The 12,984-nt window shown below is 42.6% G+C and overlaps 1 protein-coding gene across 10 annotated transcripts in view; it reads left to right on the top strand.

Annotated features, from left to right (window-relative positions):
• The window catches only part of LOC110521059 (S phase cyclin A-associated protein in the endoplasmic reticulum), an 89,875-nt gene that overhangs the window by 24,264 nt on the left and 52,627 nt on the right, over positions 1-12,984 (top strand). For all 10 annotated transcript variants that reach the window (XM_090227839.1, XM_021598504.3, XM_021598492.3 and 7 more), the window contains 5 exons: positions 75-217; positions 422-503; positions 1,324-1,476; positions 4,391-4,498; positions 8,317-8,453. In XM_090227839.1, coding sequence (XP_090083965.1) covers positions 75-217; positions 422-503; positions 1,324-1,476; positions 4,391-4,498; positions 8,317-8,453 — 623 coding nt within the window. The remainder of the gene's footprint in view (positions 1-74; positions 218-421; positions 504-1,323; positions 1,477-4,390; positions 4,499-8,316; positions 8,454-12,984) is intronic.

Here is a 12,984-nt window from a genome sequence, read left to right as displayed (position 1 = left end):
CCTTAGACGTCTCTGCCTTACCACCACAGTGTACAGTCCCACTGACTGGCTGTGGTCCCTGTCTGTCTCCCCAGGAGCGTAAGCGGGCTCTGGAGGCAGAGCGGCAGGCACGGGTGGAGGAGCTGCTGATGAGGAGGAAGGAGCAGGAGACACGCATCGAGCAGCAGAAGCAGGAGAAAGAGAGGGCCAGGGAAGACGCTGCACGAGAGAGGGCCAGGTCTGTACCCCCTTGCTCAGTTGGAATCAACTATCTGTTTTTGTATTCTTACCTAAGGTGCTTCCATCATCACATGCTAACCAGCCCTTAATCATAACAGCATTTCACCCAACAGACAATGTGCTTTGTCTGAAATAGATATCCCCCCCACCCTAATCCGAAGGATCTTCTTCTCACTGTTCCAGTCTGTTGTTCTCTCCACAGAGACAGAGAGGAGCGTCTGGCTGCCCTCAGCGCTGCTCAACAGGAGGCCATGGAGGAACTGCAGAAGAAGATCCAGATGAAGGTTAGTGAGGCACAATCTCACTCCTGCCTCAGATATTTCCACAAAGCATCTCTCCCAAAAATGTATAGCACCGTTATATCAACACACTTTGACATCTAATCACTTGCTGATAATGTTGCATAAAATGTTTGAAAGGTTTATCATTTATTTTCATCGAACACAATTAAAGCTAACATAGGCCCTAGATGCCTTTAATTGTCCAACTTATAGGCATGCCCAATTTTAAGCTTTTTTTTTAACAACGTGTTATTGCGTTCCAAGGGGATAACTTGAAATGACTAGATGTAGGTTAATGAAATAATCTAAAGAAAACGATGTGATTATTTATTAGCCTATGTGGTTAAGTGTTTAGATCCTCATAGATCCTCATATAAGTGTTTCATATCATGTGAAATAGGGCTCATGTGGAATCATTTTCATAAGCATGTAAGTCTAGAATATTTGTGTAGTGATAATATAGAAATAGCTAAACATTCTTCAACCACTCCAAAGCAATTTCATGTGGAGCAGGAACCACTGACTACTTTTTCTTTATCAAAACACCTGCTGGTAACTCTTATCTGGTCAGGACACCTTATGTGCTCCTCTAAAGATCTATCGACTAGGTTGGACTCTTATGACCAAAGAGGCTTCACGCATAGCTTTTATTTTGACTTGTAAGTGTGGTAGTAAAATGTCTCTATTCTCAGCACTTAGGAACGATTTTCTACTCTGAGACACTTTGTGGATACGGCTCCTGTCTAAAGTTTACATTTCCTTGTTGTAGACCAGACTAAAGTCCCTCTTAATCTCATGATCTCTTGGTTGTTCTCCTTCCCAGCATGATGAGAGCAGTCGCAGGCACATGGAGCAGATTGAACAGAGGAAGGAGAAGGCAGCAGAACTCAGCAGTGGCAGACATGCCAACACTGACTATGCCCCCAAACTGACACCGTATGAGCGCAAGAAACAGTGCTCCTTGTGCAATGTTGTGGTATGTACACAAAGTCCCAGTTTGAAATGGTTCTCCATAGTTTTTTTAACAAGATGTCTTTGTATTGTTCTTCGTGTAGATGATGATTGATATTTTGCCCACTTGTCCTTGGCATGTTTCTTGTCACACTAGACAGATGCTGACATGCTGAGTAGAGAAAGTATATACTAAATGGTGAATTGGCTTGATCCACTCTCCAGTGAGAAGTTCACCCTTTACTTCATTAACTTAAATCCTTGCACTAATTTGTGAGACTGATTGGCTTACATGCTTAACCTAAACTGAAGGGGAAAGGAGCAGCAGCAGCTTTGTGGCAGTAGAGCAGCTCTGGCGGTCCCCCTTGGCAGACTGTATGCATATAAATGCTCATGAGAAGGAGATTCAGTGGATTTTGGAAGAGAATGTATTTAAATGAGGATTTAACTGCATTGATTAAACATGATCTCTGGGGTGGAGATTTATGACTGGGCATGACTATGCTTTTCAAGTGACGGGCAACAAATCTATTGGCAGGCACATTTATCTGTGACGGACCAGGCTGGCTCTCACCGCAACAAGGTTGCGACACCTTGGAGCTCCAACTAGCATCAGATAAACAGGAGTGTGTGGGGGGAGGGGGGAATCTTGTTAACATTTCCGATGACCTTGGCTAGCATCTGACACTAGAGATCATCTATAGGCCAGCAGCCAGCACTCTATTTAATGACATTAAACCGAGGCCATCCGTAATGGGCTTTGTTCTAGCCCTTGGTGGGAGGAAACAACACGTCCACATCAACCTAACCTCATGCCGTTTGTGTCAATTCTTCATCTTCACGCCATGCTTTTGTCTGTGTATAGTCCAGCTCAGTCTTTCCCACAGTTTGTGGTTTACTGTACCAGTGTTTTCAGTGTGGTTTTCCAGACATGCCACACTATATATAGTCACTCTGTGTGAGGAGCAAGAACGACCGAAGGGACATTGGTTCATCAGTTGGTTTGAGGATGAGTCATTGACACAAACAAAAAGAGTACAGGGATAACATATTCTGCTTGACTTAGAAAAGGAATAGACCATCCTAGAGCCAATCACATTAATGTTGTTATATAGGCTACATTTGTTCACTGTAAGTGTTGGGATGGATCATCCTTAGTGGATCTGTCAGCCCCCGATTTCATACTGCAGTAACTACTATGATCCAGCTGTGCTGTCAGAAAGGAGAATGCCATTAAATACAGCCATGAAGGCGTCTTCAGTTTAACAATGCTCTCATATGTGTCTGACACATCACATGCTGTTTGAAGAAACTACGTGGCTACCCTTGTCACCTTCTTAACCATGTCAATTCATTCCACTAAAGGCTTGTTGACTGCAGTTAAGTTCCTTACACCTACTACAAATTAGGACTCACTATTTGGTCCGATGGAGGAGAAAGTCTGTCTGATCTTATTGAAAACCAGTTGTAATGTGTAGTGTCAGTCAGTAGTTAGGTTTCCATCCAATTGGCGACAGATTTTCATGCTAATATTCTAAAATCCACATAAAGAAAATCTGCACATTTTCCCACCAGTGGTGTCTCCACCAAACGGATTTGTTGCGGATAAAAGTCTGTGCGTGATGACGTAGTGCACACATTAACTTTTTTTGCTTAAAGTTATGTACCAATTAAAAATCTAAAGTTCAATGTGTTTCCATCGCATTTTCAACTCTACCGATCGTTTTGACACACACTCTGTTGAGTTAAATAGTAAATGTACCTACTCTGGTCTTGACACATGTGCTCTAGTCAACAGCTGGCAGATACAGTGAGGGTAGACTAGTCTACATTATGAGATTATTATGGATAAGAGCAATAATATTTTTTATTTGTCAAACGGCAGACAAGCAGCGATGATCATGTCACCAGAAGAAGAACCTGGATATTTATTGGAAAGGAGCATCAAGCTCATCACCGTGCACTTTCACCACCCTGTGAAGTTCATCATAACTTATTTAATCTGTAGCCTAATAATAGTGGGAAGACCACATACCATTTCATCGCGTGACTCCAAGTTTGCTTCGATATGATGGATATTATATAAATATTTGTGCATAAAGGCATTTTCACCACCATTTTTTTCATAGTACATTTTATCAACACAAAAAGATACCACCATGTCGAACGAACAAACTCTGTCTGCATTAATACAATTATAGCAAAATTACCTGTTTCCATCACAGTTGTCGTGATTTTATTTTAGTATGGTATGACTTTACTCACATATAAACTTTGGATGAAAATGTGGTTTGTGATGTAGTAAGTCACTAAACCTTGAGTCCGTGTCGAGTCCCAAATCCCATGTGCTCGAGCCAGAGTCCAAGTTCGAATCACGAGTCGAGTCACGAATGTCTATGGCTGAAGTTCTAGTCCCAGTGCTTGAGTTCTGGTCCAAATGCTCACGGAGTGCGCATGAACTCAAAATCAAAACATTTTCCCAGTCAGATATAGTGTAGCGGCAAGAGAAATTATTTAGTAAATACATTTTCCTTTCTTTCTGTGCCACCAAATGTTTACATATAGGCTGCTGGTAACATGATCAGTTTGTTAGCTAGCTATCTAATGAGGTTACATGACTGAAGAAAGTGTAGCCTAAACAAGGTGTAGCTGGAAAAAAACTGAACCCTCGCTGCGCATCACGTGCTGCTAATATTCTGATTATCATAGCCTATCCAGTCCCAAGTGCAAATACAAGTCACAAGAAAGTGAGTCCGAGTCACCAATGGTCAAATCCGTGTCGAATTACAAGTCATGGGGACTAAATTTGGACTAGAATCCTGGACTTGAGTACTACAACACTGGTTTAAGTGGCCTCCCATGGGGAGGACCCTGTCGACCCTGTCTGCCTCTGTCTCCATTGTGTCCTCAGCAGTGACTTCTGACCTGTGTGTTTGTAGATCACCACGGAGGTGCACCTGTACAGCCACACCAAGGGCAAGAGGCACCAGCAGGCCGTGAGAGACAGCAGCAGCATCCAGGGACGCGAGCTCTCAGACGAGGAAGTGGTGCGTACCCCCACAGTCTTACCTCAAATAGAAAGATACCCCCATCCACCATCCCAACAAAATAATACCACTCAGATATTGTCTGTGATATTAAATCAAGGTTATTTGTCATTTATGACAGGCTCATTATTATTGTTTATGAATCCCGTCATATAGTAGCTCTCTCGCAGGTCTTTGTGAGATTATAAATGGGCCCTGAAATGTAAACAGTTAGAGTTCAGTGACTCAGTAGAGGGGGTGACATCACCCCCATGTCTACAGGCCATTCTGTCACAGAGTGCTTTTCATGGGAAGACTGCTTGTTAAAGGAAGGAGGCTTCTCAGCCTGCTCTGCAATATGAGATTGCCTTTTCAGCATGCTGCTCTTTGTGAGGCTGACAACTGTTGGTGCTATATGCATCACCTTTGGCCCTAGCAGCTCCTTCATTCAAACCTATTTCTCACAGGCTGATCATTAATCCCCCCACCTTCCACTCTAAATCATTTGCTTTCCAACTGCAGCCCGTTTCTCTGTTTGACAGTATGATAAACAAGGCATTTGCAATGAAGGTATGAAAATCTCCAATACAGTACTACGGCCACAGTCAGTATCACACTGTCTCTTCAGACTGCCTTTAAACCATGCAGTGTAGGCTATGCTTTACAATAGTAGTGGCTGGTGGGGTTTGAAATGGCCTAGCTAACGGGTCCAAACGATTGCAATGTATGTTCTATGGATCAGCAGCATGGTGTTTTCTGTGTAATAAATGCTCTTAGCATTTACTGCTCTATGTTTCTATTATGGGGTATTCAGCCCTGCTTTTGTTCCATGTTTTCATTCAGCATTCAAGGTTAATCAGGCAGGAGATGGAGAAATGTCTTGGGATTTTTTGTATAGATAGACTACGCTTGCCTTCCTTTATTTTTATGTCCTGCTCGTTTTGGTGTGCAGTATTTAATTCATGCAACTGGCAACTATTTTCCAGCTGTTGGTTCCATAACTCTTGCTGGAATGAAAGATTTTTAATTAAAATGAAGATGGTTGGCTGAACTGTACAGGGTTCACTACATAGTTTTTCAGTGAAGGCGGGCGGCAGATGCCCCAAAGCTTTATATTTAGTCATCTTCTCCCGTTTTGAAGGACTCACAAATTAAATTGAGGATACAATGATTATCTACAGGGCTGGATCGATGTACAGAGATAACGGCTGGGATTGCAATCACTCTCTTTACTTAAACGTATAAGTTGTCATCTGTCCTGTTTTAAGATGATATAGGAAATGTCCAGGAACCCTCGTGTTAGACATGTTGGATTTATTTATTGGCGCAAAAACACCAGTGAACTCTCCAAGGGACTACTCATCCCTCTCCTGCACCCTCAGCTGGGACTCTGACGGTGGGGGTGTGGGACTGACCTGGGCCTCCAGAGGGATCGCTAGGCTGTGGTGAACTCAGGCCTCTCTCTGGGTATAAGAGTTGACCTCCTGGAGCCAGCACTAAATTAGGTTCTTGTTGATGATGAATCCCCTCTGGTGGCCAGAGAGCCCTGTTGAGATACACAGAGGCTGATGTTACCCCGTCTCTGCCAGGCAATCAGAAAGAAGTGTACAGAGTTGTAAAGTCTTTTCACTCGTCATGGGGGGGAGGTTGCGGTTCAGATTTCCTGAAAGACAAAAATGTAATTGAAAGAGTTGTTAAGGAACAGCGTGCTAAAGAATTAGGCGCTCAGGGAACGTAGAGAACAAACGTTATTATATTTTGGGATTGTTATCAGTCTGTAATCTTTCATCTTCATGTGTACAGTGTTCCTAGTGCTACAGGACTTGAATGTCACAAAGCATTCAGCTCCATTTGAAAAATAGTCCCGTGAACAGTTGCTTAGATGGTGTGTAACTGGATTCAGTATGCCATCACATTGTACCCAACATGACATACAGCTGTCTGTTTCACACCAAGTGGGAAAGCCGACTTCGTCTTGGACAAAAGAGGTGGTGGGGGAACATATCACTTAGATTGTGCCTGTCTCTAAAGAGGCCTGTTTTCTGGGCACTGTGGGTGTGTAATGTTTAGACAGCTCTCTGGTTACTCCCTCCAGAATGGAACACAAGAGAAGCCGTGTGTGGTAGGTATTGTGAAGGAGCTCTGCCCTCAGGCCTGGCTCTGTGGCCCATTGTCCTCCTGCTTCAGCCAGACACCTGTCTGTCACACTGCCTCATCAGATCACCTGACAAGATACAGAAAATCACTAATAGTTTTAAGTTCACGAAGAAGTATTAGGCTATAACATGATAATCTTGATATCAATTAATTATGTACATTAATTTATGTTTAAGCTCCCTTTCAAACGGTCTTTGATGTGATTTTGAGATTTGTAATGTCTTTGAGGTGTTACTGAAACAATTATGTTAAGTAAACGGCAGTAGCACAGGAGTGGATAGGCTCTCAGGGAGAATACTGAACAGCTGCCTCTCAAGCAAGGCAGAGCCACGGTCATGACTGAAAGGCTCAGCTGAACAATATTGCACTACACATGTCAACACACAAGTGCTTATTTTGTATCTAACTCATTCATTAAAGACAGGTGACATTTATTCGAGATGTGTTCAACTTCCAGTGAAAAATAGTTTAGATTTTCATGGGATGTTTCCCATCAGTAAATACATTAGATGTTTATTTTTCCCTTCAATCCCTTTAAAATCATGCTACCATTGATTCACCTGCCACGTCACATTGTATTCCTGTTAGGCCTGTATCTCTACTTATCTTAGAGGAGCTACTTTCTAATCACCCTGAACCTCCCTCTGATTGATCAGGTTGGTCACAAATCAATAAGTCAAACAAATAAAGGAATAAGAATTGATTCTCGGTCCTGTTTATGATTGCTATTATGACTCCTGGATTGCGAAGCGCTTTAGCACTTGGTTAACTGTAGGTCTTCTCTAGTTGTGCTTATGATGACAACACCTCATCTGAAACCCCTATTCAAGCAGCAGGTGCACTGCCAAAACTTGACAAAAAGGAATGGCATGCCACACGCTGGCTGCTGAATGGAAACGGTTATCTTGCGGGACCATCCCATCCTCTAGAGTTTTGGATGACAACATAATTGGGTAATTGGTTTCTTGCACATACATCATGTTCTTTTAAATTGGATTACCTCTCTCTGTCTCCTGGTGGAGATATCAGCTTGATCTGATCTGACAGGCCTGGTGTGGTGCACACTAGACTGGAAGCGACACCTCTTTCCCCTTCAGCAATACCATGGGTATGTGGCTTCAAACGAACAGCAATTGTTGCAGATGCCCTGATAATGACAGGATACAATTGCTCTGCCCAGAGGTGTATATGCCACACAATGGACACACATCTGCCATTTCAATGGATAAGCTTCTACTTATAGCAGATTGCCTGGGCTTAGATTCAACTGCTTATTTTTTATTGTGATATGGACATAATTAGCTACATGTGTATTATGGTAGAACAGGTTTTGTGTTCTCAGTTTAACTGCCTACAGCTTTGAAGATCCTTGCTTTAGTTTGATAGACTATCCAGCCAGTCTATGATATCCTTGTGGTGATATGGGTGACCTCACAAAGGGGACTGCAGGCTATATTGAAAATATTTGTGGGTGCTGGCAGCAGGTGACTCTCAGTAGCTGGATGTTATGTCTACGGAAGGGAATATGGGACCCTACATAATTACTCCCATAAGGCCCAATTCATTGTCACACTTTTGCACTTTTCTGTTGAACTTTTTTTCTTCCTCTCACTCCTTGTGTGTTCATCTCGATTTCAGAATGAGCTAATGAGATTGTAATTAAATGTTTTCATGCATTTCAGGAGCATCTTTCCTTAAAGAAGTACATAGTGGACATTGTGACGGACAACACTGTCTCCTCTGAGAGTGTGAAGGATGGAGAGGAGAGGCAGAAGGCACGCAAGAAGGCAAAGAAGCTCCGCACACGCATGAACTCCAGGTGATGCATCCTCTCTCACCTCTCTCTTTCCCCTCTCTCGTTTCCAGCGAGAAGGCGCTTTATGAATGACAAGGAGATGGAGAGCAGAAGTTATGTGCATCACAGCTGTCCAAAGAATAATACTGATGAGTTAAATTTATGGCCACTTTCTGTGATTGAGGAGAAAAACTGGGAATCGATCTGAGGGCCCAGACTTTCACCTGTTAAGAGCTTTCCCCCTAATTGCTGCCACGGTGCTGCCAAAACTGAAGCCTCCTTCGGTGTACAATAGTATGTTAAAGTATGTGTAAACCATGCCTATTTTTCTTTCTCCGGGCTATTGATTTTTAAATGAAGTATCAAAGAAAATCAATAGTAATCAACAAATAGGAGGCAACGTGCCACCGTGTCAGATCCCAGGCATGGGCTCAATCAGGTTAGTAGCCGGTCACAACAAGGGAGGGAGGATGGGGTTTGGGGGCAGGAGAGGGATACGACAGAGTAGAGAAAAAGTTGTGGGATGAGCTATTTGTCACGGGGCAGGTTGGAGCGTGGGGGCCTGGGGGGGGGGGGGGGGGGTGCAGCACCAGAGATGACATGCGTCTCTGAGCTGCATCCTTAACTCTTACTCACACACAGTCCTGTATTGTAGTCACTTTTATTACCAGGACACATTGTGATGGATCCATGTTTGCTATGAAGTCTATTTTTAGCAGTGCTCGCTAATGTTAAGGGAGAACACAGTTCTCCCTTAACATTACTACTGTCACATTTATTTGTATTTTTTTTATCCACCATTTTTAAATAATAGTACTTTGCTTTCAGTGAAATGTATCATTTAGTATTGCTGCTGTTACTTCTCTTATGGAAGGGCTTGGGGCTGAGAAAACACCAACATAATCTGCCTGTTCACTGTCACTCCCAGGCACAGCCCTCTCTCCAGCCTCAGCTCCAACCCGAGCCCTGCTGAGACTAGCACTCAATGGCACAAGGCTTTCAGAGGTAGTAAATAACACAAAGCCCCTGCTAGCATAAAGGTGAGCAGCTCCACCGCTGGGTGGAAATGAGCCGTTTTATTGAAGCGTGGCAGGGTGTCTGTAAAATGCAAGAAGTTTTCATTGGACTCTGGGGCGGGCTTGTACTCCCCATCATAAACTACTGAACACAGTTTAACCCAAATGTTTGTGGTTTGGCTGTCTTTCCTTCAGTCATATAGGGCTGCTTTTCTTTTAAGAAAATATGCTGTTGAAAAGGCATGTAAGTAGCATGTCATTTTGTCAGGATGCGTTCTGGACTTTAAAACAAGGATTTGGAAGTGTGTACCTGCTCCTGTAGGGCAAGCTGTTTGGCTGTAGCCCACTGTGTGTGTTTCCTTTGGCTGGGAACAGAGTCCGTAGTGTGTGAGTGGAGCTCAGAAAGAGGTGGGTACACAAAGACACCCCTGTGTGCAACCTGGAGAGGTGATCATAGCCTTACTCATTTCACCCAGTGGAGGAGCTGGAGGGGTCCATATACACATGCACACCATGTTCCTGTGAGATGAGGCCCAAGGTAAGCCACTAGAGATTTCATGCTCATCTAGCCAACTTACTCCTAGTTTAAACAACCTGTCCCATTTGGGTGCACAGTGTAGAAGTCCACTCCGACGATTTAGCCGACCGTTTAGCTTCTATCCGTAATGCGCAGTATATACAGGAACACAGCATCAAACAGTATATATACACTTAACAGTTTAAAACTGAATTGCTTATAGGTAGATATTTTTACAGCATTGGCTCTCTGCCAGTTCAGATTAATAAAGAAGCTTGATTAATTGATTATTAGTTCTGCATTGTAGATTTGTGCTTTTTCCTTATTGCAGTTTACTAATATTTATAGCCGCAGCCCATTTAGCCGCGCCTGCTGCGGATCATGATGAATGGCTCAGCAATTGCTCCCCGTTTAACATGGGTGGGTGTAAACCTGTCAGAGATGAATATTGTAATATCAGAATGACAAACAGGCCAGGTATAGTTCAATTTCTGGTGGAAGCGAGGCAGCAAAAACATTTTTATTCAGTTGTCTTTGAGGACATGGTAAATAATGTGATAGAATGATGGACCTCAGTCACCCAACTAGCTGTTTTGCTGGTTGGTTTACTCAGAGTACATACAGCGTTTAAGCACCTTGACCTTGGCTTTGAATATCTCAGGGTAATGCCTCTCAGGTAATGCAGTTTATGGTGTTTTCTCTCTGTAAACAAGATTTGTTTTTCATACTTTCGGAAACGACAGTACTAATAGTATTTCATATTAAGTTTGTGAAAGCATTGTGAAAATGCATACATCCTCGGTTAATCCTGTAATCTTTGTGTGGGAATGTACGTACCCATTCACCTACAGCGACGGTCTACTCTAGAGCCCAGTGTGTGTGATCGAATTACCTTCCATTAAGCCCTCAAAATGTATCCCTCTACAATCCTGTATACCAGGCTTCAAAATTGAGACCAAAATACTGCCATTTTTTTTTACCCTTTGACTTGGAAGTGCGATACCACATTTTTGTTTTATTGGTCGCTAGGGTGCCATTACATGTTTTTGGTTGAACATTTCTTAACCTTCCCGATTTAAATGTTGACTGCAAAATAGGCCTACCTGGCAGAATGATATCATGATGGTTTGTATCAATCACGGGACATTTGATACTGTGTGTGTGTGTGTGTGTGTGTGTGTGTGTGTGTGTGTGTGTGTGTTTTTATAAAAGGTGTGATTTTTGACAGTGGAAACCTGAAAACACTAGAAACTATAACAACTGAAATTACCAAAAGATAAAGACACCCTTTTTGAGATTGCGCAGAGGTTTTTATTTTTCCCTCCAAACAATCAATCTAAATATGATATTGCCAAGTTAAAATGTGATTGTGAATGGAGGGTAGGTCATTATGGGCTACTGGCTCAGCCCACAAATTAAAAATAACATTTAAATGATGTGCGCATCATACTCTTTCCCGGGCTAGTATTCTTTTCACTCGGATCTTTGGCTTTCAGTTGGTACTGGCCCGGTGTGCTACTGGCAAATTTACATGACTGTCAAGCCTTGCAAGGGCATACTAATTTTAAAGATGGCTAGTCATTATTAGGCTGGTTCTGTATGGAATGCAGGTACATTATGGGATACAGGTCAGGTCATTTTTTTTGGTTGTCATTATCCATAAACTGAAGAAGTTAGTGAAAAACAGGTGGACCGCTGTCCTGATCCGGACCCAGAATGGTGTCAATGCGGACGGTGTGTTCCAAAACGTAATGCTATTGAATTGTGATAGCACCTTGTGCATCCTACTATTTCAAAATGTGTTAGTGCATGGGCAGTTTTCCTCTTGTCATTTACTGACAGACCTTATGGTAGAGTGGCCAGATGGAAGCCATTCCTCAATAAAAAGTGCATGGCAGCCTGCTTGGAGTTTGCCAAAAGGCACCTAAAGGACTCTGACCATGAGAAACAAGATTCTCTGGTCTGATGAAACGCAACTCTTTAGCCTGAATGTCAAGCGCCACGTCTGGAGGAAACCTGACACCATCCCTACTGTGAAGCATGGTGGTGGAAGCATCATGCTGTGGGGATGTATTTCAGTGTCAGGGACTGGGAGACTAGTCAGGATCAAGGGAAAGATGAACGGAGCAAAGTACAGAGAGATCCTTGATGAAAATATCCTCCAGAGCGCTCAGAACCTGAGACTGGGTTGAAGTTTGGCCTTCTAAAAGGACAACGACCTGAAGCACACAGCCAAATCAACGCAGGAGTGGCTTTGCGACAAGTCTCTGAATGTCCTTGAGTGGCCCAGCCACAGCCCGGCTTGAACCCAATTGAGCATCTCTGAAAATAGCTGTGTAGCGATGCTCCCCATCCAACCAGAAAGATCTTGAGGTTCTGCAGAAAATAATGGGAGAAACTCACCAAATACAGGTGCCAAGCTTGTAGCTTGTAGGTGCCAAGAAGACTCGAGGCTGTAATCGCTGACAAAGGTGTTTCTACAAGGTATTGAGTAAAGGGTCTGAATACTTATGTAAATAGGGTATTTCAGTTTTTAGGTTTTTATGTTTTAACACATTTACAGACATTTCTAAAAAAAAACGTATTTGTCTTTGTTATTATTTGGGTATTGTGTGTAGATTGATGGATTTTTATATAATTGTTTCCAATTTTATAATAAGGCTGTAACATAACAAAAATTGGAAAAGTCAAGGGGTCTGAATACTTTCCGAATGCGCTGTATATAATATATTTATATTTTAAAAAGGAAGATAGTTTGCTGACGCTAGTCGGCTGTACCTGCACCAAAACTCTGGGAATTTTCAACATATAGCTTGTTCTACCATCTTCTTTTTAAATGGTGAGCCAACATTTTTTCCTCACTTTTATTTCCCTGACTGATCGAAACTCATTTTCCCATGCTCTCTCTTTTCTCTGCAGCAGACGTACAGCACCTTCAGAACATATTCACACCCCTTTTACTTTTTCCACATTTTGTTGTTACAACCTGAATAAAACATTTATTACATTGAGATTTTGTGCC

Source organism: Oncorhynchus mykiss, chromosome 1, assembly GCF_057628025.1.
Source record: "Oncorhynchus mykiss isolate SJ-2025 chromosome 1, ASM5762802v1, whole genome shotgun sequence".
In the NCBI taxonomy this organism is placed as follows: Eukaryota; Metazoa; Chordata; class Actinopteri; order Salmoniformes; family Salmonidae; genus Oncorhynchus; species Oncorhynchus mykiss.
This window is presented reverse-complemented; position numbering and strand designations above follow the sequence as displayed.